Here is a 26,182-nt window from a genome sequence, read left to right on the forward strand (position 1 = left end):
CATTTAAAAAAAAAATTGACATATCAATGTTCCCAAGCGTTGTTGCATCTACCTACATTCTTCTACCATGGTGTAAAGGGAATAAAAAACATATGCACACATATGTAAAATGACAAATTTTGACATACACATGGATAATAAAAATGACATCTCACATGTAAATCTCATTCCGTGTGATAATGTCTTAGGAGTTGTTTGACATTAGAAAACACCTATCGAATTTGTAAAGCATGAGCCCAATTGTCATGTCTTTCGTAAACGCAGGAGTATAGAGAAATTAAACAATGGTAGAAAAATATAGGTGGACGCATTGACACAGCTGCTGGGATAATGAACTATCAAACGAATTTTGGAATTGAAAATGTTGAATGAAAAGTTATTTAAATTTGTAAAAATTGGTGAAAAATGCGAATTATAATAAACTCCGAATGCATCGTATAACGAAACGTGTAAAAATCCACTTATATTAAAAAGAGCATTCAAATATTTTTGACACATCAATTTTCCCAAGCGCTGATGTATCTACTTGTATTCTGCATCTACCTGTATACATGTCGTTTGTGACACCATGACAGCTACATTTTCGTTGCACTAACCGTCAGCTTAGTAAATCGTATCGTATTTCTTAATTTGACCATGGTAGAATTAAAAAGGTAAACTAATTTCAAACAGGCCCCATTAGCCCTGCATTCTCTGCAATTTACCTTGACAAATTTAATTGCATAGAATACAGGTTCTCACCTATGATTTGTGAATATACAACAGATTTGGAACAAAAAATTAAACATATGATAGCACAAGGTTGCCTTTCTAATTCTACCATATATTGACCATACCTTCTACCTAAGATTAACGAATCTCAGAACAATAATATTAAGCTAAATTCTTTCCTTTCAGCCGGTCTACACAGAATCTGCCGAGTATGAGTACTCCCTACATCGTTCGGCTTCTTGCCCTGAACTCACAATGTACCGAGTGGATCCCGTTCCAGTACCCAGCCGTAAACGTGCCTTCTCTGAATGTTATGATGCTGTTGAAGCTCGTGGCGACGACTCGCTGTTTACAGTTCATGCTTCGTCAGATACGGAACTCAATAGAATTGATCGACAGAAATCCTTTGAAACTGCCGAAGCTTTCCGACAAACCACAGGTCTATTGGCGAAAGTGGTTACTGCTTTGGCTACGGTTCAACCGCCACCACAAGATGAAGACACCACAGTGGGAGCGGCTAGTATGTACGGTGGTTATCATGGCTTTTCTGATTCACAAATATTGGCCAGTGAATGGTCGTTTCCGGGCACCAACGAAATACCCAAACCCAGAGGCAGGGCCTGTTCCGATTTCAATTTGGATCCCAAATGGAAAGGTGGCAGACGTTCTACCATGCCAGCTCACCAAGAGTGGACATGGAGCGGTGATAATGATCAAATTCAAGAGGCTATTAACAGTCGCTGTCGCCAAATGGATCGTGAACGTGAGAACATCTATCGCAGTAGTCTGGGTCTACCCACTCTCGATCATGTGGTTAATGTAGATGAAGATGATTTCAACAGGAAACCACAAACGGCTTCAGGCCGAGCAAAGAAATTCTCTATTCCTGATGGTTTCCGCAGGCTATTTCCATTCAAAAAACGTCCTTCGCAGGCGGATTGGTCTGTTGTAGAAGGCGAGAAGGGAGACAAGCGCAAATTCTCCGTTGCCAGTGTGCCTGAAGGCATACCACATAATGTTCCCACTTTGGATTATTATAGCACGGTGACCGCCAATGCCAGTCCTACCTACTTCCGTAATGGCAAACCCTTGCAAACATCCAATGGCAGTCTTAACACTCGCTTATCGGTTTTGGGTTTGAACAATATCAACGAAAATCCAAGACCAGAACTAAGTCAGCTAACGGAACTGAACAATGGCAGCTCAATTACAACCAATACTTCGTATCAAAGAAATCCCCAGGCCCAGGGAGATCGCAGGCGAAAAGTGTCGGCATTTACCCAAAATCCGGCTTTGTCCAATCGCCGGGGCAGCATGTTTCCACCGACAAGTGCTGCAGCAGCACTTTCGCAACGACGGGCCAGTGTTTTCAATCCCGAACGAAGGGGTAGCAATGTCTCTGTTGCTGGTTTTAATCCGCCACCCAGAAGGGGCAGTCTGTTTCCACTGGCTGCCAATGCTAATCGCCGGCCAAGTCTATTCTCCACAGCATCCCAGGAGGATGTGGAAATTTTGGAAAATACTACATTGGCTGATTTAATAAGGGCTTTGGAAATGGTGCACACCCAGGCGGTGTTGGATGAACAAGTGGAGGCATCAGCTCTGGCCAATAAATCGGGAGGCGGTGGACTTTCCAATATGTTCCGTTCCGATAAGAAGAAACGTAAGGCAAGCGCTGCTGTTCTAGATGATTCGCCGCTACCACCCATACTGTCATTATTTGGCAACGATTCTAAGACTCTGAATGCAGCAGCCGCCAACCGATTGTATGCTCGTAGGTCAACAATTGTTGGAACTTTGCCGCAGACATCACATCAGCTCAATCAAACTTCCATTACACCCAGTAATGCCAGCAATATACTGACCAGGCGCCGACAATCAACGGTACAAATTAAAGATCCTCCACCCAGCTATAGCGAAAGAGATGGCCAATCTTCAGTGACGAGCACTCCTTCGACACAAACGAAATTCAAACGTCGTTTCAGTGTTCGACCTACAGCGCTGCAAATACCACCGGGTATGGCACCACCACCTGGTGTAAATATAAACACGGTAGTGTCCCAAATGCCCATGGGCGGACCATCCACATCAGCTGGAGCAATGTCATCGCTAGGACCACCTTCACAAACTGTGCTACAGAGACGTTTGTCGTTGAGGCCATCACCGCTAGCCCAACCCACAATAACCACAACATCTCCAGATGGTTCTACAACAACGACCAATCCATTACCATCAGCGTCCAGTAGCACAGCTCGTTTGCTGCCAGCTCGACCATCTAACACCAGTACACATTCGCCATTGTCACGTATTGTGCAAATATCGCAAGCTCAACGTAAATCTAGTATGCCGGATGGTTTCAGTACTCAAAAGCCAGATAAATAAGTCGAAAAGCCGAAGATTATGGAAAGAGAAATCTGATATAGTTACGTTTTTTCTTCTTTCCATTTACTCCAAAATTCGATCCAAAATCATCATGCTGTGTTCCAGTCCCCTAAAGCTTAAGGTGAAAGTACATAAATGGCTTTTTTGACTGACTTGAGGGGGGGAATACATAAAGCGCTTATCTGACTGGCTTAAGTCATCGGCTGGCTTCTTCGGAAATGAACAAAGGAGTCTAGAGCCAAAATCGAACTAAGTCAACCTAAAACTCCTTTGTTCATCTATGAAGAAGCCAGCCAAATATGCGCTTTATGTATTTCGTAGAGGAACAAAGGAGTTAGGTTGACTTAGTTCGATTTCGGCCCTAGGCCGAAGAAGCCAGTCAAAAAAGCGATTTATGTATTCCCACCTTTACATTATTTATTGAAAGTACACACTGGTGCAGCAGCAGCTAAGAATGGAAAGATTACGTTTAAAATGGCAGTTGACGCTTTCATTGTATTCAATAACTCGGCTATAAGAAAAATAGTCAATAAATAACCAATACCATTGTTGTATTAATATTTTTAATATTTTCCAAAATATTGCCAAATATTTGTTATAAAAAGACAATAAGTTATTATTATATTCTTTGTAGTTTTAGTTACTAGTTAAGTAGATAGCAGCATTTAATATTTATTGTTAAAAATCGAGCAGAAATGAACAAATTTTTAATAAACACAAATAAATACTTAAGAAAAAAAGGGTAAAGAAATCTCCCAGGATTTTTGTTACCCACAATAAAACAAGTTACTTCGTTTTTGTAGAAGGTGGGGGTAATTTAAGACTATTCCTTGGGTGAATGGTCGAAAAAATTTAATTCAAATTGCTTTGCCTTTGGTCTGTTCCAGAACTGCAAGAATGTAAAAGTTTTTACTACGATAAACGATTTCCCTTTATGATATCGAAAGAAATTGCAAAACTAGTAGATTTTTGCATGGTACAATAAAAAGGTAAGGTAGAGCTACCAGCTGATTACAATTTTTTCTAAGTGCGCCCGATTTCTGCCAATTTTGTGTATGTATTTATTGTTTTGAAAAATAAAAAGAGAATACATGGTACCATGGTACAATAAAAAGGTAAGGTAGAGCTCTCAGTTGATTATATTTTTTTTTTTTTTTTGAGGGTGACCGACTTCTGTCAAAGCCGTTTTGCTGTATTTTGATTTTATACTCAAACTTATGAAAAATTCAAAACAGAAGAAAAACAAAATACATACACGTTTTTTTTCCTGAAAAAAGTTGTAATTTTAAATCAAAATTAAACTATTTTCATTAATGAAAAAATGAGAAACTGCGTGATATGTAAAAAACGGATTGGAAGTCAAAATGGAAACTTTTTTAGTATTCCTGTGGATCATAAAAGAAGGTGTAAATGGTCTGCAGAAAGCGGTATTAATTTCAAGTTGAATAACTTCTCTAAAATACATTTTGCATTTTAGTATGAATATCACCGTGTTAACTGTTTAATTTAGCTAGAAATACAGAATTCTGAATAATACAGAAAATACCACAAATGATGACACGCAATTCCCAGATTTATGACTCAGTTCTTGAAAATTTAGACGAAGAATTCCATTAGAAAATGAAGGAATAAACGAGATAGACACTCCTAAAAACGACGCTTTAGAGTATAAACCTGGGTACATTATTCGGAAACTTAATCTTAACGAATACTTGGCTGAGGAGAAATCCTTCACGACCGGATCGACCGATTTTCAAGAGGCTGTTTAAGGAAACCGTCTAAAGAATTTCTATTGCACATAAAGCAACTTGAACTAATTTTTGAATTCGTAAATGGCAGCGGTATCGATCACGAACCGCAATTGCACCGTCGAATGTTTCAAATGAGCCAAGTATTAATCTTCCTGATAATATCAAAAAGTTTTTATTTAAATGTCGAATATATTTCCGTGAAATGCGCAGCTAAGAATGCAAAACTCAAAACGAAGAATTTCGAGCCAAAAGAAACTTTGGAAGATTCAACTTTGATTTTCGCGCCACTGCTAACTTCTAACATTCTTCAATTTTTATTAATTATCCCAATTTTATTATACAACTCTTTGTTTTAAAGTTAAATACATTTTAAGTATATGGATTTAAAGAATGTACAAAACAAGAAAATATAAATGATATACAAATTGTATGATGTCGTATAATGATTACTCTAGTCTACATTAAATTTAATACAAAAGTTGTTCTGATATTCATGTAATATTTATTTTAATTAAATTGTTCACATTGTGATAAAACTTTAACGGATTTTCTAAATAAGAAGTAAAAGGCTCGAAGTACACTCCACCATAAGCTAAAGAAAACATTTTTATATAAAGTATGGGGATTCAGACGTGTTCCACTCTACACTACATATACCAGTGAGATTTATATTTTTTATAAAATGTGTGTGTGACAAGGTAAATTACAGAAAATGCAGAGATGGAAATGCTTATATGGAATGGCTTTACCTGCTTAATTTTACCATCGTAGAAAATTTTCAAAATCAATAATTGGAAGACGCGTAAATTGCGAGACGCGCATTAAAGCTATTTTTCCATGGAATTGAAAGAAAGAACCGTTCCGATCATATTTTTGATAGAAAATCGAGGCATTTTATTCATTTCCCGCTCTTTAAATGATTTTAAAAATATGGAATAAATGGAAACAACTTGTTGCATGCAAATTTGACAGGAAGCTGGCATAGCCTCAGGGCTGTATTTCTGTAGTTTTACGAAGCTGTTCTACCTCCTTATTGTACCATGAATTCTTGCAGGTTCTGGAAGATATCACATATTTACATCAAACGTGCTATTTAGAAGGGATATTTCATCGATTAGATCTTAAATAAATGTCGACGAACATTAACCTATCTTAATGCAATCGGATGGGGCATTTCTCACTAAACAATAGTCTATAATAATTGGGCGCCATCAACAAGTGATTTGAAAGTTTAAATGTGGGAATACATAAAGCGCTAATTTGGCTGGCTTCTTCGTACAGAAACAAAGGAGTTTTAGGTTGACTTATTTGACGATTTTGGCCCTAGGCTCCTTTGTTCATTTCTGAAGAAGCCAGCCAAATAAGCGCTTTACAGAGTAAGATAAAAAAACAACTGCAACAAAGTCAAACGCCCTAATTTTTACATTTTTATACCCTCCACCTTGGAAAGGAGGGTATATTAACTTTGTCATTCCGTTTGTAACATCCTTAAATATTCGTCTTAGACCCCATAAAGTATATATATTCATAATCAGCATAAAATTCTAAGTCGATTTAACGATGTCCGTCTGTCTGTCTGTCCGTCTGTCTGTCTGTGTGTCTGTCCGTCTGTCTGTCTGTTGAAATCACGATACAACCCACATTATTTGACGTAGAGGGCCAAAATTTAGCAGAGCTATTTGCATAGTGTCTAGGATGGTTGGTATTGAAAATGAGATATATCGGTCCACGTTCTGGTATAGTCCCCATATAACGGTACCTGCCGATATTCGGTATTTTGATGATTTATGCCACATTATTTCACGGATTTGTCTGAAAATTGGTATTTGTAGGTCATAACGGGTCCCTGAGCGTGTGGCAAAACATTGCATGTATAGGTCCACGTTGTGGTATAGCCCCCATATAAAGGTACCTCCCGATATTCGGTATTTTATATTTTTTTGCCACATTTTTTCACGGATTTGTCTAAAAATTGGTATATGTGGGTCATAATGGTTTCCAGCTCCGGTGGCGAAACATTGCATGTATGGGCCCATGATTTGGTATAGCCCCCATATAACGGTACCTCCCGATATTCGGTATTTTGATGGTTTTTGCCACATTTGTTCACTGATTTGTCTAAAAATTGGTATTTGTGGGTCATAATGGGTCCCTGAGCGTGTGGCAAAACATTGCATGTGTAGGTCCACGTTTTGGTAAAGCCCCCTTATAACGGTACCTCCCGATATTCGGTAATTGGATGATTTTTGCCACATTTTTTCACGGATTTGTCTGTAAATTGGTATTTGTTGGTCATAATGGGTTCCAGCTTCGGTGGCGAAATATTGCATGCATGGGTCCATGATTTGATATAGCCCCCATATAACGGTACCTCCCGATATTCGGTATTTTGATGGTTTTTGCCACATTTTTTCACTGATTTGTCTAAAAATTGGTATTTGTGGGTAATAATGGGTTCTAGTTCGTGTGGCAAAACATTGTAATTATAGGTCCACCTTTTGGTGTAGCTCCTATAAAACGGTACCTCCCGATATTCGGAATTTTAATGGTTTTTGCCACATTTCTTCTAATGTTTCTTTTACCCTAAGGTGGAGGGTATTAAAAGTTTGGCCCGGCCGAAATTAATGTTTTTTTACTTGTTTTAATTTGTATTGAATGAAAGCAAAAAATGTCGGAAAAAGCATCAAATTTTAGAGTAAGTTAAGATTTGTTCGAATTGGCCACCTTTGGCACGAATTATGGCCTTCAAACGGCAAATGAAACCGTCATATGCTGCCGAAATGTTGCTCTGTGGTATTTTGGCCCATTTGGCGAAGCGCTTGCTTGAGGTGATCGACACTTTGGTATTTTTTAGTGCAAACTTGTTTTTCAAAGTACTCCTGACACAATAGTCCAACGGGTTGGTATCTGGAGATTTTGGTGGCCATTATGCGCTGGAAATGAAGCGAGGTACCTAATTTTCTAACCATTCTTGGGTGGCGCGTCCTGAGTGCGATGGTGCTGAGTCCTGTTGGAATGTCCAATGTTTGCGTGCCCAAGGCTTTAATACACCCTCCAGATTGTTTTCGCTATAATATTCGGCATTAATTCTAATGGCCAAGGCGATTAATAGGAGAGGAGAGCGGCGGTATTTTTACCCTGATTTTGAGAACTGTTTTTTTCTTGGGGGACAGACCCGGGTCTTTTGATTTTTGACCCGAAAGTCCGGGTTCAAGACCCCGACTAGACCCGGATCCAATTAGCCGATATAGACAATATAGGTGTCGTTTGCAACAAGTGGTCAGGTATTTCGGAAGTTATTGTCAAATTATCGATTTTTTGGACCCGGATTTTTTATAAAACCTCCAAAAAGTAAAAAAAGAGGCTATTAGGGGAGTCAACAAAGTTGTGCCAAAATTTGTGATAATACCTTTTTCTGGTGCAGAGATATGGGTCTTTAAATCCGCATAACCCGATTCTAACCAGTTCATTAAAATTATGTTTCCAATAAAAAAGGGCTTACTAGAAAAAAATAGTTTCCCGGGATCAGGGTAAAAATACCTACCACTGGAAAAATGTCGAAAAAAAATTGAAGAATTTTAACTAAACTAGAGTTAAGCCACGACGTCATTTGGAAGTTATTATAATACGTGTTTTTTTTTAACAATTTTTAAATTTGGTTTGACAGTTCATTGTACCAGCACCTGTGTCTATGCGTCTACCTATATTCTTCTACCATGGTTTTGCCACAGAATTGAGATATTGAATGGTTTAAGTAATGTTTTTGAAGGAAATTCAGGCAAAGGGGCACATATTGATTGTGCTATGTTCTCAATAAACTATCAGCTGATTTCTTGCCGAAAATGTGTTTCTAGATCCCTTACTACTGCTTTCCATGTTTCGGTCTTTTAGAACCTTATCTTTGTTTTTGTTTTCATCGCCACCTTTATCACACATTTACGCTCTTGTCTCTGCTTCTGCTCAGGGCTCTGTAGTTTCAGTCATCCTTTTGTGAAAGCTTTGCTGCGGTGGCTTCGATGGGCGCTTTAGATTTGTGTTTTTTTTCCAGAGTAGAGGGAATTTCGTAATTTTTTGTCATCTTTGTTTAAATCAGTAGAGTACCACCAAAGCCACAAGGTTAATACGATTTATAGCAGGTAACGTGCAAATGTTCAGTGTATGTGTGATGTGGAACACCTTGGGAAACCGACAAAAATTTTGCGTCGAGTACGATCCGTGGAGGCATTACATATGACACAGATGCTACAGATATACAAGAACACGTGAAGAAAGGAATTGATTTGCAATAATATTCGATTTACATTTCACAGAGGCAAAGAATGCTCCACAGCTTTCTTTGGAAGAAGAGACCAGCTCAGCTCGTAGAACCAACACATTGATACCTTTAGTATATACGATCGGCTTGAAACCATGGATGAAGGATCGCAACGTTTGATAGACGACTGCTTTTTGCGTCCAATCCAGCAGGATGTTCGTTCAACGTAAGTGAATTTCGAGTATTTGTAAATTCCTTCATAATATTTTCTTTATGTTTATTTAGGAATAGACCTGCGGAAGTGCCCGCCTCAAAGGTAACACTTAAAACCGAAATGCAAGTACTACGTCTAAGTGATGATTCACAAAAAATGTGCATGGAGACATTAAGATCGATACATGGTGACGATTTTCGTTTGGATGATCCCTCCAAGTACAAAGACCGAGGTGGTAGGATGAAAAAATCCTATTGGGAGGATCGTGGTACACTTGTGGTCCAGTCTGTTACCAATTTCTCCTCAAATAACAATGCTTTGGATGGCGAAAAAAATCCAGAAAGTCCGGAACAAAGATTACGACGTTATGCTCTGTTGAAATTGGAAAATTATGGATTCGCTTCTAGTCATTGCCTGGAAGCCTATGATCATTGTAATGGCAACGTGGATGAAACCTTGAATCTTTTGTTCCGTAAATACATGAAGATAGCGGATGAGCAGCAGGAAGTATCAGTGGATTTCACAGAAAACGAATTACTTGATATGCGTCGTGATGAAAAGGAGGCTTTAGAATCTATTTATGATAAGATATTCGAAGAAAAAGAAAAGAATTCCGTTTGGAATTTGAAATTTAAAATTGAGCATCTATTGCAGCATAGTCCCTCGGAGGTGCGTAAGGCACGCGAGGCTGCTGCGGCCAAAGAAAATTCTAATCAAAGGCCAGTGAAAAAGCCCAAGGAACCACAAAGGTGTCGCAATTTCGATGAAAAAGGTACCTGCAGATTCGGTCCAAAATGTCGTTTTGCCCACATTCGACCAGAACCGGTAATACCTGAAAAACCCGCAAGCAAAGACAAAACCGATGAGTCAGATGAAAAATGGTTTTATTTAGAGATTCGATTTCCTCCAAACACCAAATATCCCTATGAGGCTCCCTATGTATATGTTAAAACCACATGCCATGACATCCCCAATGAAATAAGACTGAAATTGGCGAGAAAGCTTTACAGAGAGGCTCAAGAGTCCTGCCGCGATGGCATACCCTGTGTTTATAGTATTTCCGAGTTACTACAAATGGAAAGTTTTTCCGAAAACATAGATCTGGATCAAGAACCCTTTCCCAGACCCGATAAGTCTATATTTTATGTTGAAGATCCTTTGGAAAAGGAAGATATTGTAAAACAATTTGAAAATTTACCAACGCACTATGAAAAAGGTCTTACCTCACATGGTGATGGTTTTCGCAAAGATCCCGAATCGATGGAGAAAGAAGATCGCCAGCTATTAAAACGTTTCATGGACCGTCGTAAAGATGAAAAATATCAAAAGATGATGAAAACAAGACAGAACTTACCAGCCTTTACTAAAATGATGGATATTTTAAATTTGCTTGAAACATCTCAAATATTGGTTATTTCTGGAGAAACAGGCTGTGGTAAATCTACTCAGGTCCCTCAATTTATATTGGACAACTGGTTTTTTAAGGCTTCACAGCTGGATAATTCGCAAAAAATGCCCCACGTCGAAGTGATATGTACGCAGCCAAGAAGATTGTCAGCCATAGGTGTGGCTGAACGTGTTGCCGATGAAAGAGCTGAAAGAATAGGACAAACCGTTGGCTATCAAATTCGTCTAGAAAATAAAATATCCTCAGCCACAAGGTTAACATTTTGTACGACTGGTATACTGCTGAGACGTTTGGCATCCGAACCTCTATTGGACTCAGTTACCCACATTATTATCGATGAAGTACACGAACGCAGTGAAGAATCCGATTTTCTTCTTATGATAGTCAAACGCATACTGCCACTGAGGCCAGATCTGAAGGTCATACTGATGTCAGCCACCTTAAACGCCAAACTCTTCTCCGAATACTTCAATGGTGTGCCGGTATTAGACATACCTGGAAGAACATTCCCTGTGGAACAGCTATTTCTTGAAGACATACTCGAACGTTGTGATTATGTAATGGAATGTGATTCTCAATATAGTCGTAAGGTTAGTAAAAAGGAAGAGGAGGAGTTGATGCGAGAGTTGGAGTATGCCGATATCAAAGCTGAAAATGTCGCACCGCCTGCCAAACTTAAAGATGAGAAGTTAAATTTATCAGCCATGTATTCACGTTATGCAGACTACTCGAAGAAGACTTGTAAATCGATATATCTTATGGAGCCGATGAAAGTCAATCCAGAACTAATTGAGTCTGTTCTGAAATACATTGTAGAGGGTGAACATGAATGGCCAAGAGAAGGTACAATATTAATATTTTTGCCTGGCCTGCAAGAAATACAAGCTGTACATGATGCTCTTTGTGATAGCAATATGTTCGGACCAAGGTTAGTAGATTTATTTAATAGCAATAATAGCAACACCGTCTAATGATTCTTCTTTCAGATCTGGTAAATATATTTTAGTACCTTTGCACTCAACACTATCCAGTGAAGAACAAGCTGCCGTCTTCCGTCCAGCCCCCAAGGGAAAACGAAAAATTGTACTAAGTACAAATATAGCAGAAACTTCTGTGACAATAGATGACTGTGTTTTTGTTGTCGACTATGGCCTTATGAAAGAAAAACGCTTCGATTCGAATCGCAATATGGAGTCTTTGGAATTGGTCTATGTTTCGCGAGCCAATGCCAATCAGCGTAAAGGTCGTGCTGGCCGTGTTATGCCTGGTGTTTGCATACATTTGTATACACAACATCGTTTCAAGTACAATTTCTTGGCTCAACCCATACCGGAAATTCATCGTGTGCCCTTGGAGCAATTGGTGTTACGAATAAAAACGCTGCCCAATTTCCAGGGTCTTAATGTCGTGGAAGTTTTGGGAGAAACTTTAGAACCGCCCACGGAGGAGAATATAATTGGTGCTGTTACACGTTTACAAGATGTTGGAGCTCTAGACGAAGAACAACAGCTTACGCCATTGGGTCACCATCTTTCAGCATTGCCGGTCGATGTGCGGATAGGCAAGCTAATGTTATTCGGAACAATTTTTCAATGTTTGGATAGTGTTTTAACCATTGCCGCTTGTTTGTCTCACAAATCTCCGTTCGTAAGTCCTTTCAACAAAAGAGCCGAAGCGGAGAGACGTAAACGAGAGTTTGCTCTATGCAATAGTGATCACTTAACATGTTTGCTTGCATACAAGGTAGGTTTTTACTCAGGTTTTAAAGGATGTATTGTTGTGACTTTTGATATGTTTTAGAAATGGTTGGAGGTTTCAAAGCGTAACTTCTTCGCCAGTCGCAATTATGCTGAGGAACATTTTCTTTCGTTGAAGACATTGCAAACAATATCGGAAGTTAAATATCAATTTTTAGAGTTATTGGTGTCAATAGGATTTGTTCCAATTAATGTACCAAGAAGACGTAAAAATGCTCAGGACACCATTTTGGATTTGACGGGTAAGAAAAGATAAGTTTTCCAATTTCAATATATAATAATCACAAAAACTGTTTGCAATAGGCACGGAGCTGAACATAAATGGTGATAATAATCGTCTTCTAATATCCTTACTGTGTGCCTCTCTTTATCCGAATATTGTAAAAATCCTAACACCGGAGCGCAGTTATATACAAACAGCCGGTGGAGCTATGCCAAAATTGGCCACAGCCAAAGATTTACGTTTTAAGACCCGTGAAGATGGTTATGTGGCCATACATCCATCATCGGTTAATTCGGATACCGGGAATTTCCAATCGCCATTTTTGGTATATCAAGAAAAAGTTAAAACTTCTAGAATTTTCATCAGGGAATGCAGTATGCTGCCATTAGTGCCTCTTGTTCTATTTGCTGGTTCTGATTTAAAGGTTGAACTACACGATGGCGATTTTCTCTTCCTGCTAGAAGATGGCTGGATCATAATTAAGGCACACAACCACGAGACAGCGGAAATGATACAATGTCTGCGTTTGGAACTTTTAAAGCTGCTGGAAGAGAAAATTCGTGATCCCTGTTTGAATTTATTGCATCATGAAAACGGTCGCAAAATTATACAAAGTATTATTTACTTAATTGGTCACAATAATTGAATTGAAAATTTAAGCCAAAATTGGTCAAACCAAATGAAACTTGACTATTCTTTGTTTTGTGGAAGAGATTATTTGTTTTTGTGTTCGTTTTCTTAGAGAAATGTTCGTGTAAATAAAATACAATAATATAACATTTTGATACTTGTTAATGTTATTTTCTGAATGAAATGTAACTTTTTATAACAATAAATATAAAAATACAAACATGTGTGTTGGCTGCAGTACTTCTTGTTTATTTAAGATGTCACATAGCTAGAATCTTATTGTGAAATTTCTCAGGTGGGCTGTATTTCTTCGTCAAATACTTCCCTTTTGTCACATTCAAAATGTATACTTCATTTCCTGGGAATGACGCTGCCCAAATGTTGCTCTGCGGTATTTTGGACCATTCCCGGCGAAGCGCTTGCTTGAGGTGATCGACAATTTGGTATTTTTAGTGCCAACCTTGCTTTCCAAAATACTCCAGACACAATAGTCCAACGGATTGGTATCGGGAAATTTTGGTGACCATTGTGCGCTTGAAATTGAGTGAGGAATCTCATTTTGTAACCATTCTTGGGTGGCGCGTGCATTCATTTGGATTCATTTTAAAGCTGTCGGATGAGTGGCTTAGAAATTACAGCAGTCTGAAGTTGGATGCAGTTTTTTCATCTCACCCTGTATCGATGTGCTGTTATGTACATTTTTATACCCTCCGTCATAGTATGGAGGGCATGTTAAGTTTGTAATTCCGTTTGTAACACCTCGATCAGCATAAAATTCTATGTCGATTTAGCGATGCCCGTCCATCCGTCTGTGGAAATCACTCTAGCTTCCGAATGAAATGAAGTAGAGTTATATAAAATTTTTCTCAAATGTATATTATGTCTATAGGATTTTTCGTATTGAAAATGTGCCATGTAGGTCCACGTTTTGGTATAGCCCCCCATATTAGGGTACCTCGCGATATTCGGTATTTTGATGATTTTAGCGACAGTATTCACCAGAATTGTTTCAAATTCGGTATTTGAAGTTCGTAATGGATACTACAGCCTACGACAGAAAATTGTCTGTGCAAGTCCACGTCTTCGTATAGCCTCCATACAAGGGTACCTTCAGATATTCGGTATTTTGATGATTTTAGCGGAATTGTTTTAGATTTTGTATTTGAAGTTCCTAGCGGATACTACAGCCTATGACAGAAAATTGTCTGTGCAGGTTCACGCCTTCATATAGCCCTCATATAAAGATACCTTCCGATATTCGGTATATTGAAATTTCTTTCGGCCCGGCTGAACGGACAGCTTTTTTTACTTGTTTTAATATCAATTTCAAAGTTATTCCCAATAAAAAATTAAACAATTTTTCTACATTTTTTAAACAATCATAGCTAGTTATATTTATTTTAATACGCTTTAATTTTATTTCATATTTAATATAAAATAAAATCGGCAATTATAACGTACACATTTAAACGTTGAAGGATACGGATTACACATAAAACCTACTTTGAATTAAGAGTGACATTTGGAAAGGATACATTTTTGGGATAAGAATATACCATGAACAGCAGTATATCCACCGAAAATATTGAAAAACTAAATAATAAACAGATATATAAAGAGGTGTTCTTAAAAAGACCTACACCACACATATCTAAGCTAGGCAAATAATATTTTGAATACAAAACACTTTAGTACACATATAGGAAACAAAAAATAAACATTTGTTTTGGTTGGACAATTAAATAAAAATTCGAGACAATATTTCTACTTTCTTTAGTTGTTACACTACTACTGCTACTGCAATTTTTACGCTGTCATACAGCTTTGTGTATGCTATTGCCCGCCCTTTGCAGCCAGGCCAATAGAAAACGCAAAGCAGGCTGTAATAACACCAATTTTCAGATATCTGTATTAATACTAATGCGTGTTAAGAATTCACCATGTGAATCGGCCACCGCCCGTATGATTTCCAACAGCAATTCACGCGAGAGACATGCGATTTTCGGTAGCCGCGCCACTCGGGCAAAATCCTTAACAATCAATTTGAGAGCATGCTCTTTAATATCGAAAATTTTCGTATAATCTGATGCCTCCAAGGTTTGAAGGACATTCTCATAGGTTATATTGTGTTCAAGGGAATATTTGCAAAACGAATGTAAACGATTATTGGATAAACCATAAAAATGTGGTGCTTGGAATAGATAGAGTGCATCTTGGGGTGGTAATTTTGTTTCACCATAATATATGTAACGTAATAGGGATTGGAACGCTTCGACCGAGGGTAATATGTCACCAATAGAAATCTGAAAAACAAAATTATGTTATTCCATGTCTTTATTACAATAATGGTATCCTTTAACATTTCTACTTACATTAACTGTATTATCGGGTGGCATAAAAGACCTAAACATTGCCTGGAAATATTGAGTCCTAGCCGAAAGTATAGATTTGTGGGCCATTATTACTTGGCCATCTAATACCAGATTAATATCGCAAAATTCTTTGCCAGTTGATTCCAAAAATACGGCCATATCACTTTCCAATGTGGTACCTTGGCAAATAAATTAAATCATAAATTAAAAACAATAATATATTAACACGATTTACATCGGGTAAGTCAACATACCCACGTTTTTATCTAAATTAGGATCGACCACAACTAGTTTGCCTGGACTTAATTTTTTGCGTATAATTTCCACCAACAAAGGCTTGTCCAAATCACTAAATTCATTGGACATAACAACATCGGTAAAGTTTTCTTCCTTTACCAGAAACTGCATGCAATGATCCTTGACTATTTGTATTCTACAAAAAAAAATAGTTAATTGTTAATTTGAATAGTTCATTTAAACTTTAATATAATGAACTCACTTCTTCTTGTCCGCATTGTACAGGGCCTCCAGAACATTTTGTTTATTTATCTTATAATCCAAATACTGTATACAGCCATGAGCTAATCGCGGCATTAAAAATAATCCCGCCAGTTGGTAGATATCCGTTATGAGTATAATAATATTTTTGTTATACGACTCCTTGAGATCTATACGATCCGTGTAAATGTAATTTAATATAATTTCAAATGCCTCTGGATTGGCATTGGGCAAACGTACTTCCAAGAGCGGGCCTTGATTAGAGGAGGACGAGCATGGCCGTACCTCTATACAACCTGTGCCAAAGACTTTTTCCATTTGCTGTTGCCTAGCATCACGGGCTGCCAATATCTTTGTTCTCAAATATTTAGATCTGGCTGCGACAAATGCAATATGGGCCATAATTTTCACCTCTTCTGGTCCTAGTATAAACTGAATATCACAAAATTGTTTTTCGTTGAAAAATTTCCCATAATCATCACGCAGCGTGCATTTGGGATAACTGGAGAATTGAAAACGATAAGTATCGCCACGTCGTACACTATTATCGACAGTGCCACCAAAAATATACATGGCATCGCTTATAACCGCACTAGCGTGGAATACTCGACCCGAAGGTATGTCAGAATTCGGTTCTGGTTGAATAATGGACCACACTTGAGTATCTAAATCGTAGTAATGCAAATCATTTGGTAATGTGGAGTCAGCGGAGCCGCCAAATACATAGAGAAAACGATCATGATGGACCATGGTGTGGCCATAACGTCTTGATGGAGGTTGAGAGCTAACACCACGCAAAACACTTTCGTTGCCAATACGACGCCAACTGTAAGGTGGAGAAAGGGTTAATAAAACTCGTGGCAAATAAAATCGATCAAAATACTTACGTTAACGTTTTGAAATTAAATTCGAACAGGGAATTTGTAATCTGCATGCCACTTTGCCCGGAAAAGACATACATGCAGTCACGGGCTACGGCCACGGGGAAATTGCAGCATGTAGGTGGACAGTCTCCTTTTTGTTCAACTTCTTCCCATTGATGGTTCTCTCCCTATTAGAATGTAGAAGATAACTTCAGTTTTTGTGCCTATTTCGTCAGTTTGAATCATAAACATTTTACAAAATATAAACATTTCTTCACAATATCAACTACTCTGTTCCACAACCTACAGAACCTAGTTTTCAATTGTTTCCATATCATAAGGGGAAAATCGGTTATCGCAGCGAAAACTTTTACATTCTTGTAGTTCTGGAACAGATTATACACTGCAAATACGACCAATGGTAGTCAGGCCTCTCTAAAATAACAGCCCAAATAAAACACTCTGTACTCGTCAAGAATTTAGGCTCCCGAAAAATGTTATTCTTAATATAAAACCATTCAATCAAAATTTGTCCAATTTATCTGGATGTGCATATTCTGCTGTAATTTATGAAGTAAATTTCAAAATCTCACAATTATTACTTACTGTTAAATTCAACGTCCACATATCATTTAAACGAGCATTACCATCATATCCGGCATATATCCACATTTTATCATCATACACTGCAGCGCCATGAGCCGAACGTGGTACAGGCATTCTATAATTTTTTAAAGAATCATGTTGAACATGCTGGCCTTTTGCATTGACCCTTTGCATATACCTACTTTCCTGAAAATTTCCATTCAACCCACATGGCGCGTTGAAATTCATATTCGAAGAGATCATTTTTATTTGTGAGATTCGAATTACTGTGAATATCGCCAGTATAACCACCAAAAATGAACATTGAGTTGCCATAGACGACAGCCGAATGATGATAACGTGGAGCGGGTGGTGTACCTGTGGCACAAGCCCGACCCCATGACTTATCCTTAACACCAAAGCGTATTAAATCATTGAGCATGGTTTTGCCGTTGTCACCGCCAAAGACATACATGGCATCTTTGTAGGCCACCACGGTGTGCTTCGATCGCCTTCAAAAAGGAAAGGAAAGAATATGTGAAATATGATTAAAATTTGAATGATTTTAAACACCTACTTGGCACCCACAAATTCTGCACACTCCAACATTTTGGACCACTGATGGGTGGCAGTGTATGTGCTGAAATCAACATTTAAAGCATTACAACTGTAACTACCCGGAGACACAGACTTGGAATTGTGCGATGTACAGCCACGCGATGAGGTGCCTCGCATTGAACTTGAACTAGAGTGTGACATTCTGCTGCGGCGACTTTTACGCTCTCCCTCCGACGAATGATGTGAATGATGAGCCTGTTGTAGTTGATGATGTTTATCAGCTTCGCATGCTACACACTGTGTGGGACCAGTGGATGGTGCTACGGTTGCTGGAGTACCGTAATCGTTATTGGATGTTGATGCAGATGGGGTGTATCCACTCAAGACCGCACTTGAAGATATTGAGCGGCAGCTCGAACCGCCACTGTAATGACGGCTACTGTGGGAGGAGGAAGCAGCTGTAGAGATAAGTGAAAAATAAATTAGAAATGAAGTGAATATACAAAGGCTTATGCAAAAATACATACTCTGGGACTGTTCCTCCTGCGAGTCGTTGGTCGTATCCGACCCTAAAATGGCCCTTAGCATCAACTTGGGTTCATAGACTTTTGATTTTATTTTTGATTTATTCTTTTCACTGTTCGACACTTTGTTAAAGTTTTGGGGAGCTCTGTGCTGTAATTAATATGTTATTTTTGAAATCCTTTACTCGATTATCCTGAACTCAAGATACAGAGCAGCAACCAGATCTGAAATACATAAGCAAAACATTAGTAGGTTAAAAATGTTATATCTTCAACGGAATGCCAAATATTGGGGTGTAGCAAAATATTGAAATCTATAATATTTTCTGTCTGTGTTGAATAGATTCACTTTTTCGAAATGTATTCTTGTTTTAAAAAAGGCTGTGTTTATTGCATATTTAAAAGAAACATTGGCTTTACTCTAGTTTGGTAAAAACTCTTCAATTTTTTCGAAAATTTTTTCAGTGGTAGGTATTTTAACCGTGATCCCGGGAAACTATTTTTTTCTTGGGGGACGGACCTCGAACCCCAGATTTTTGACCCGAAAGTCCGGGTTTGAGTCCCCGACTAGACCCCGATCCACTTACCCGATATAGACAATAAAAGGTATCCAATTTAGAAAACTTTGGTTCGCGTTAGCCGGTGTGGGACATACCCAGAGGTGAAAATCTCAAGCCCCGGCCGAAGGCCGGCTATTTACAAAAAGTGTCAAATTTAGAAAACTTTGGTTCGCGTTAGCCGGTGTGGGACATACCCAGAGGAGAAAATCTCAAGCCCCGGCCAAAGGCCGGCTATATACAAAAAGTGTCAAATTTAGAAAACTTTGGTTCGCGTTAGCCGGTTTAGGACATACCCAGAGGAGAAAATCTCAAGCCCCGGCCGAAGGCCGGCTACTTACAAAAAGTATCCAATTTAGAAAACTTTGGTTCGCGTTAGCCGGTGTAGGACATACCTAGAGGAGAAAATCTCAAGCCCCGGCCGAAGGCCGGCTATTTACAAAAAGTGCCGAAATTATGAACCTTTTGTTCGCGATAGCCGGTGTCGGACATACCCATAGGTGAAAATCTCAAGCCCCGGCCGAAGGCCGGCTATTTACAAAAAGTGCCAAATTTAGAAAACCTTTGCTATTCCGACGACTGCTACGCGAAATAAACACTTTTTTCATTAAAAACATGATTTTAATGAACTGGTTAGAATAGGGTTATGCGGATGGAAAGACCTATATCTCTGGAACCGAAAAAGGCATTAGCACAAATTGTAGCATTTTGGAAAGGTAAGAGTGTCAGCTATAATTTGGAAACAATTTTGTTGACCCCCATAATGGGCCCTTTTTTGACTTTTTGGGGGTTTCATAAAAAATCCGGGTCCAAAAAATCGATAATTTGACTATAACTTCCGAACCATGACAACTTACTCCTTCATGTGACCACTTGTTGGATAGGTATTTCCATAAGCTTTCAATCGATACCCATATTGTCTATATCGGGTGAGTGGATCCGGGTCCAGGCGGGGTCTTGATCCCGGACTTTCGGGTCAAAAATCTGGGGTCCCGGGTCCGTCCCCCAAGAAAAAAATAGTTTCCCGGGATCAGGGTAAAAATACCTACCTCTGGAAAAAATTTCGAAAAAATCTAAGAGTTTTTACTAAACTAGAGTTGTTCCGAAACATTTAAGGCAACGACAAATATTAGTTGTCCAAAAAAGTAGAAAAATCAGGAATCCAGTTCAGCACTGCTTCGTTCGGGGGGCCGTGGGCGGACGTTCATCGATTAAACATTTTTGAGGGCCCAGAGAAGCCCGAATTATTTCTATTTAAATCATATAATAATTGTAAAACTGAAGTATTCCTTTAACCGGAACTGGGGATCATAACCACCACACATTTTTCGCAACCAATACCTTTACCAATTTTCATAGAAAACAGTTGTATCCACAAATGTGTTGTGTATATGTATGTTCACTTTTTTCCTTATAGGAGCTTCCTTTTGTTTCTTATTGTTACTCATTCAGGAAAATATCATCCTTTCATGCTTTATTTCGTTGGTACTCTGCTGATATGCACTACCACAAGATTTTATGAATTTAATTTTCTAATATTTATATTTATTCACTTAAGAAGAGAAGAAAGCTTGAACCGACACCCACGGAGGAGTTAAAATTACAAAGTAGAAGCAGTTGACAAGGGCCGAATGTGTGATAAAGGAATAATCAAAACAAAAACGTCGATTGAGTGAAGAGTTCTAGAAGATCAAAAATTTCGTTGTGCAGGGTTCTAGAGACAGAATTTTCGTACAACAAAGCAGTCTGTTTACTGAAGGAACGAGTGACAACGAAGAGCGCGTCTTCTTTATTTACATTAAAGGTGTGGGTACATAAGCAGCGTGACATCATGGATATATTAATGTCAAATTATAAGGAACAAGAAACAAGAAAGCTGAATACCCTCCATCATTTGAAACGAATATGGCAATTTTCAAAAAAATAAATCTTGAAAATACCAAATGTAGCCGTCATATTAGGGTCTAACAGACGACGTGGAACTGTATAGGCAACTTTCTTTCAGACAATTTTCTGTCTTAGGCTGTAGTATTGATAATGGTACAATAAGGAGGTAGAACAGCTTCGAAAAACTACAAAAATACAGCTCTGAGGTCTGCTTCCTGTCAGACTCATTCAAAATTATTGTTTTCTTTTTTACCATATTTTCTATTTTTTAAAATGAGTTAAATTGCGCGAAAAATTAATAAAATGTCTGGATTTTTCTCTCAAAAATATGATCCTAACTGTTAAATCTTTCAATTTCATGGCTATACTGGTTAATAGCTTTAATGCGTGAGCCGCAATTCATGTGTCTTCCAATCATTGGTTTTGAAAAAAAAATTTTTTTTTTCATTTTTCAAAACAATTAATACATACACAAAATTGGCAGAAGTCGGGCACACTTTGAAAAAAATTGTAATCAGCTGTTTGCTTTACCTTACCTTTTTATTGTACCATGGTATTCATTACGAACTTCAAATACCAAATTTGAAACAATTCCGGTGAAAATGTCGCTAAAATCGTCAAAATACCGAATAATCCGTCAAAATACCGGGGGTACCGTCATATGGGGCTGTACGAAGACGTGGACCTGCACAGGCAATTTTATGTCTTAGGCTGTAGTATTCATTACGAACTTCAAATACCGAATTTGAAACAATTCCGATAAATAATATCGCAAAAATTATCAAAATACCGAATATCGGAAGGTACCGTTTTATGGGGGCTATACGAAGACGTGGACCTACACAGACAATTTTCTGTCATAGGCTGTAGCAACCATTACGAACTTCAAATACCAAATTTGGAATAATTCCCGTGAATAATGTCGCTAAAATCATCAAAATACCGAATGTTATAAGGGGGCTATACGAAAACGTGAACCTACATCACCCATTTTCAATACCAAAACTCCTGCAGACATAATATGATTTTGAGTAAAATTTATGAATCTACTTCATTTCGTTCGGAAGCAAGTTCAGCTAGTTTCATTTAAGTATTAACTGTCCGATAAGCAAAAGGTCGGACCATCTTCCCTTTATCTTTTAACGTAAAGTTTACTGAATTTATATTGATAATGTGACAATAACAGCAAAATGTATTTAAATAAAAAAATTGATAACCCTAATCGTTTATTTTATATTGAAGAACTGAATTATAGATTTATTTCATGAAATTAATTACAAATTTTCTTTTGTTTATTATTTTTAAACTAAAATGAAGATTCCATAGTGAAAAAATGCAGCGTCTACCAATTACAAAAAGCTTGACACATCTCGGTAAAAAAATCATTTATTTTAACGCAAAGATGTAATAATGAAAACCCGATAATGTGAACGTGTCCTTTACTTTTCCCAAAGTTATCCTTTACTTTGGGAAAAGTAAAGGACACGTTCACATTATCGGGTTTTCATTATTACATCTTTGCGTTAAAATAAATGATTTTTTTACAGAGATGTGGCAAGCTTTTTGTAATTGGTAGATAAGGAGGTACAATAAGGAGGTAGAACAGCTTCATATAACTATAGAAATACAGCTCTGAGGCTATGCCTGCTTCCTGTCAAAATTATTCAAAATTTTATGCAACAAGGTGTTTTCATTGATTTCACATTTTTCCTAATTTTTAAAATGATTTAAATAAAGCGAAAAATGAATGAAGTGCCTGGATTTTATTTCAAAAATATGATACAGATCGTCCAATCTTTCAATTCCATGGCTAAACTGGTTAATATATTCAAAGCGCGCACATCAATCTACGTTTATTCCAATCATTGATTTTGAAAATATTGTGTTTTTATTTTTCAAAACAATAAATACATACACAAAATTGGCAGAAGTGTGCCGACTTCAGAAATAAATTGTAATCGCCCAGTCAGCATTTTTTGAAATTATTAATTAAATCTCTAGTCTTTTTTGATCCTGTTGGGCGATTAAAAAGCTGGAATATGAGCGCATTTTCTGATCATAAAAGACATATTTGTGGGGAGAAAAACGTGACCTTCCGCTACTCTTCTAAATAAATCACAAATGAGTCTTCCTCTAGATTAGTAAAGAGTCTTCTTCAACCATTTTCTGATTATTCTACAAGTCTTTCGAATCGTTTTCTAATCATTTATTGCGCTAATACTCTTAATTTGTGAATCTTTTTCGACTCTGTTTCAAGTAATTTTTTTTATCATTTATGAGTCTTTAGTGAGAAATTTATTAGTTTTTTAAGTGTCATATATCACTCATTTAGGAATCTTTTTTAGTTCACCTTTGTCTTAAATTCGAGTCATTTATGAGACTTAGATGAGTGTTTACGTTTTTACGTATTACGTACGTGATTTCTAAATAAAATAAAATAATTTATAATTATAATCTCTACTAGTATTTTCATGTTCATTTTCATGTGTAATATAAACAACATTCTTAATTTCATTAAATGCCATTTTTTGTAGACTTAGTAAAAAAAATATAGCAAAAAAATAAAAAATCAGGAACTCTAATCCGAACTTTTTATACCCTCCACCATACTATGGAGGGTATATTAATTTTGTCATTCCGTTTGTAACTCCTCGAAATACTCATGTCAGACCCAACAAAGTATATATATTCTTGATCAGCGTAAAATTCTAAGACGATTTAGCCATGTCCGTCTGTCTGTCTGTGTGTCTGTCTGTCTGTCTGTCCGTCTGTCTGTCTGTCTGTCTGTTGTAATCACGCTATCTTTCGAACAAATTGAGATAGAAGGCTAAAATTTTGCACACATGTATATTTTGCCAGTAGGCAGGTTAAGTTCGTAAATGGGCCATGTAGGTCCAAGTTATCATATAGCCCCCATATAACGGTACCTCCCGATATTCGGTATTTTGATGATTTTAGCGACATTATTCACCGGAATTGTTTCAAATTTGGCATTTGAAGTTCTTAAGGGATACTACAGCGTAAGACAGAAAATTATCTGTGCAGGTCTACGTCTTCGTGTAGCCCCCATATAATGGTACCCCCCGATATTCGGTATTTTGATGATTTTAGCGACATTATTTAGCGGAATTGTTCCAAATTTGGTATTTGAAGTTCGCAATAGATACTGCAGCATAAAACAGAAAATGGGCCATGTAGGTCCACGTCTTCATATAGCCCCCATATACCGTACCCCCCCCCCCCCATTTTCGGCATTTTGATGATTTTAGCGACACTATTTACCGGGATTGTTTCAAATTTCGCATGTGAAGTTCGTAATGGATATCCAGCCCATGCTAGAAAATTGTCTGTGCAGGTCCACGTCTACGTATAGCCCCCATATAACGGTACCCCCCATATTCGGAATTTTGATGATTTTAGCTACATTATAAACAGATTTTTCTTCAAGTTTCGCATGTAAATATTGTAATAAGTTATGAAAAATGTTGCCTATGCAGGTCCACGTCGTCGTATAAGCATTCGGTATTTTTAAGGTTTTAACAGAATTCTTAACGGATTTTACTATTTTTTATTTATGTATTTTTTTTTTTTTTTTTTTTTTTTTTGGAAATTGCCAAATTTGTACCAAATGGTGGAGGGTATTAAAAGTTCGGCCCGGCCGAACTTACAGCTTTTTTACTTGTTATTTTTTTCACATGTTCTTTAGCGTGAGCAAAATCTTTTTGAAGGTTTGTGTACACATCCTTGCCATTGCTGTTGTATTTAAGATTACAAATATCTGAAATAAAATATTTAAGCGTTTGTCCATTTTACTAATACTTTATATTCGTGTTAAAAATACTTACTTTTGATTATCGTCACTAAAATGGAATTTTCTTCACTCGGCTTTACATTGGTCCCCATCCAGCTGTATTGGCAGACTAAATTATCTGAAAAAAAACTTTTGGAACCAAATAAATTGTGCAGGTCCTTCACCGCCGGTTTTGGCAATAAATTCTTTCTGAAAATAGGTTATTGGAAAACTATACAACTATTTATAATTAGTTTGTTAAGTAGTTAATTAAATAGTTAGTAATAATGAAATACTCACATATTGTTTGAGTATTGCCTCATTTTGCTGCACCAAATCATCGAAGGCATACGAAAATTGGCTCCTCACGCTCTTCAAATTTCTTTTCACGTTCCTGAACATTATCTTCATAATTCTCGTCTTCAGTTTAATTTCTTTTTTCCAAAATTAAATTTTCTGCCTCTTTTCTATGTTTTTATTTCATTTGCTGACATTTTCCTTATAAAAAATCAAATTAACTTACACTTTTTAAATATATTTTACACTTTTAATGTTTACAATAAGAAAGTTTGCTCAACTTCAAAGAAACAAAAAAAATTAAACTCTGTGCTGGAGTCTAGTGTCAAATAGACTTTTAAATATGCAACAGGCTGTTTTTTTTTTTTTTTGAACAAAATTCCTATATTGAATTTCATGGTTACTCCACAAGATTGAATCTAAAATAGTAGTTATCACAAAATTGTAAATTTGTTACCCATCTACGTCGAAAATTTGCATTTATTTTGAAATACTTTCAAATTATTGTACTTTTTATTCAAAACAATGCACACATATAAAGGCACCAAAAGAAAAAAATATTTAGGGGGGTAGCTTTGTTTTACCTTCTGTAATTATGCCATGCAATTTAAGACAAACATAAATAAAACATTTTTAATTTTATAATTAATGAGACTGAATTCCACTTGCTTTGAGTCGCTGTGCGTCCGATAAAAATAGAACCAATAATCTACAAAGTAAAAATAGAACAAATAAAGTACATTGGACTGAGTTAAAAACAATATTTGATTGCTCTGTTCCAAAACCTGCAAGAATGTACTATTTTTTCAATTGTTTCGATATCATAAAGGAGATACGCATTACATTCTTGCATTTCTGGAACAGAGCATACATGGTAAAATTAAAAAAGTAAAGTCATTTCAAATAAGCATTCCCATCTC

General features: G+C 37.2%; 3 protein-coding genes and 1 long non-coding RNA gene across 5 annotated transcripts in view; 2 read left to right on the top strand and 2 right to left on the bottom strand.

Annotated features, from left to right (window-relative positions):
- LOC101897689 (open rectifier potassium channel protein 1) overlaps nucleotides 1–3,860 on the top strand; it is an 83,552-nt gene extending 79,692 nt beyond the window's left edge. For both annotated transcript variants that reach the window (XM_059118630.1, XM_059118631.1), the window contains exon 7: nucleotides 898–3,860. In XM_059118630.1, coding sequence (XP_058974613.1) covers nucleotides 898–3,093 — 2,196 coding nt within the window. In that variant the 3' untranslated portion in view covers nucleotides 3,094–3,860. The remainder of the gene's footprint in view (nucleotides 1–897) is intronic.
- Nucleotides 3,861–8,811: 4,951 nt separating this feature from the next.
- On the top strand, nucleotides 8,812–13,571 carry LOC101895258 (putative ATP-dependent RNA helicase DHX57). Its single transcript, XM_005185522.4, has 6 exons — nucleotides 8,812–8,980; nucleotides 9,155–9,325; nucleotides 9,385–11,649; nucleotides 11,708–12,464; nucleotides 12,522–12,720; nucleotides 12,782–13,571. The coding sequence occupies exons 2-6, from the start codon at nucleotides 9,255–9,257 to the stop codon at nucleotides 13,345–13,347; spliced, it is 3,858 nt and encodes a 1,285-aa protein (XP_005185579.2). The 5' UTR covers nucleotides 8,812–8,980; nucleotides 9,155–9,254; the 3' UTR covers nucleotides 13,348–13,571.
- A 1,503-nt stretch (nucleotides 13,572–15,074) lies between these two features.
- LOC101895558 (leucine-zipper-like transcriptional regulator 1 homolog) lies at nucleotides 15,075–20,897 on the bottom strand. The gene is made up of 10 exons (XM_005185524.4): nucleotides 20,630–20,897; nucleotides 18,735–18,956; nucleotides 18,227–18,665; nucleotides 17,853–18,161; nucleotides 17,671–17,785; nucleotides 17,089–17,252; nucleotides 16,203–17,027; nucleotides 15,958–16,136; nucleotides 15,704–15,882; nucleotides 15,075–15,634 (listed from the first exon to the last, which is right to left on the bottom strand). Exons 2-10 carry the CDS (start codon nucleotides 18,793–18,795, stop codon nucleotides 15,230–15,232), a joined length of 2,676 nt encoding a protein of 891 aa, XP_005185581.3. The 5' UTR covers nucleotides 18,796–18,956; nucleotides 20,630–20,897; the 3' UTR covers nucleotides 15,075–15,229.
- Nucleotides 20,898–24,864: 3,967 nt separating this feature from the next.
- LOC109612964 (uncharacterized) lies at nucleotides 24,865–25,448 on the bottom strand. The gene is made up of 3 exons (XR_002194759.2): nucleotides 25,266–25,448; nucleotides 25,021–25,197; nucleotides 24,865–24,953 (listed from the first exon to the last, which is right to left on the bottom strand). It is a non-coding gene; the product is annotated as an uncharacterized LOC109612964 (long non-coding RNA).
- Between the last annotated feature and the right edge of the window lie 734 nt (nucleotides 25,449–26,182).

The sequence above is a fragment of the Musca domestica genome, unplaced genomic scaffold, assembly GCF_030504385.1.
Source record: "Musca domestica strain aabys unplaced genomic scaffold, Musca_domestica.polishedcontigs.V.1.1 13, whole genome shotgun sequence".
Classification (NCBI taxonomy): Eukaryota; Metazoa; Arthropoda; class Insecta; order Diptera; family Muscidae; genus Musca; species Musca domestica.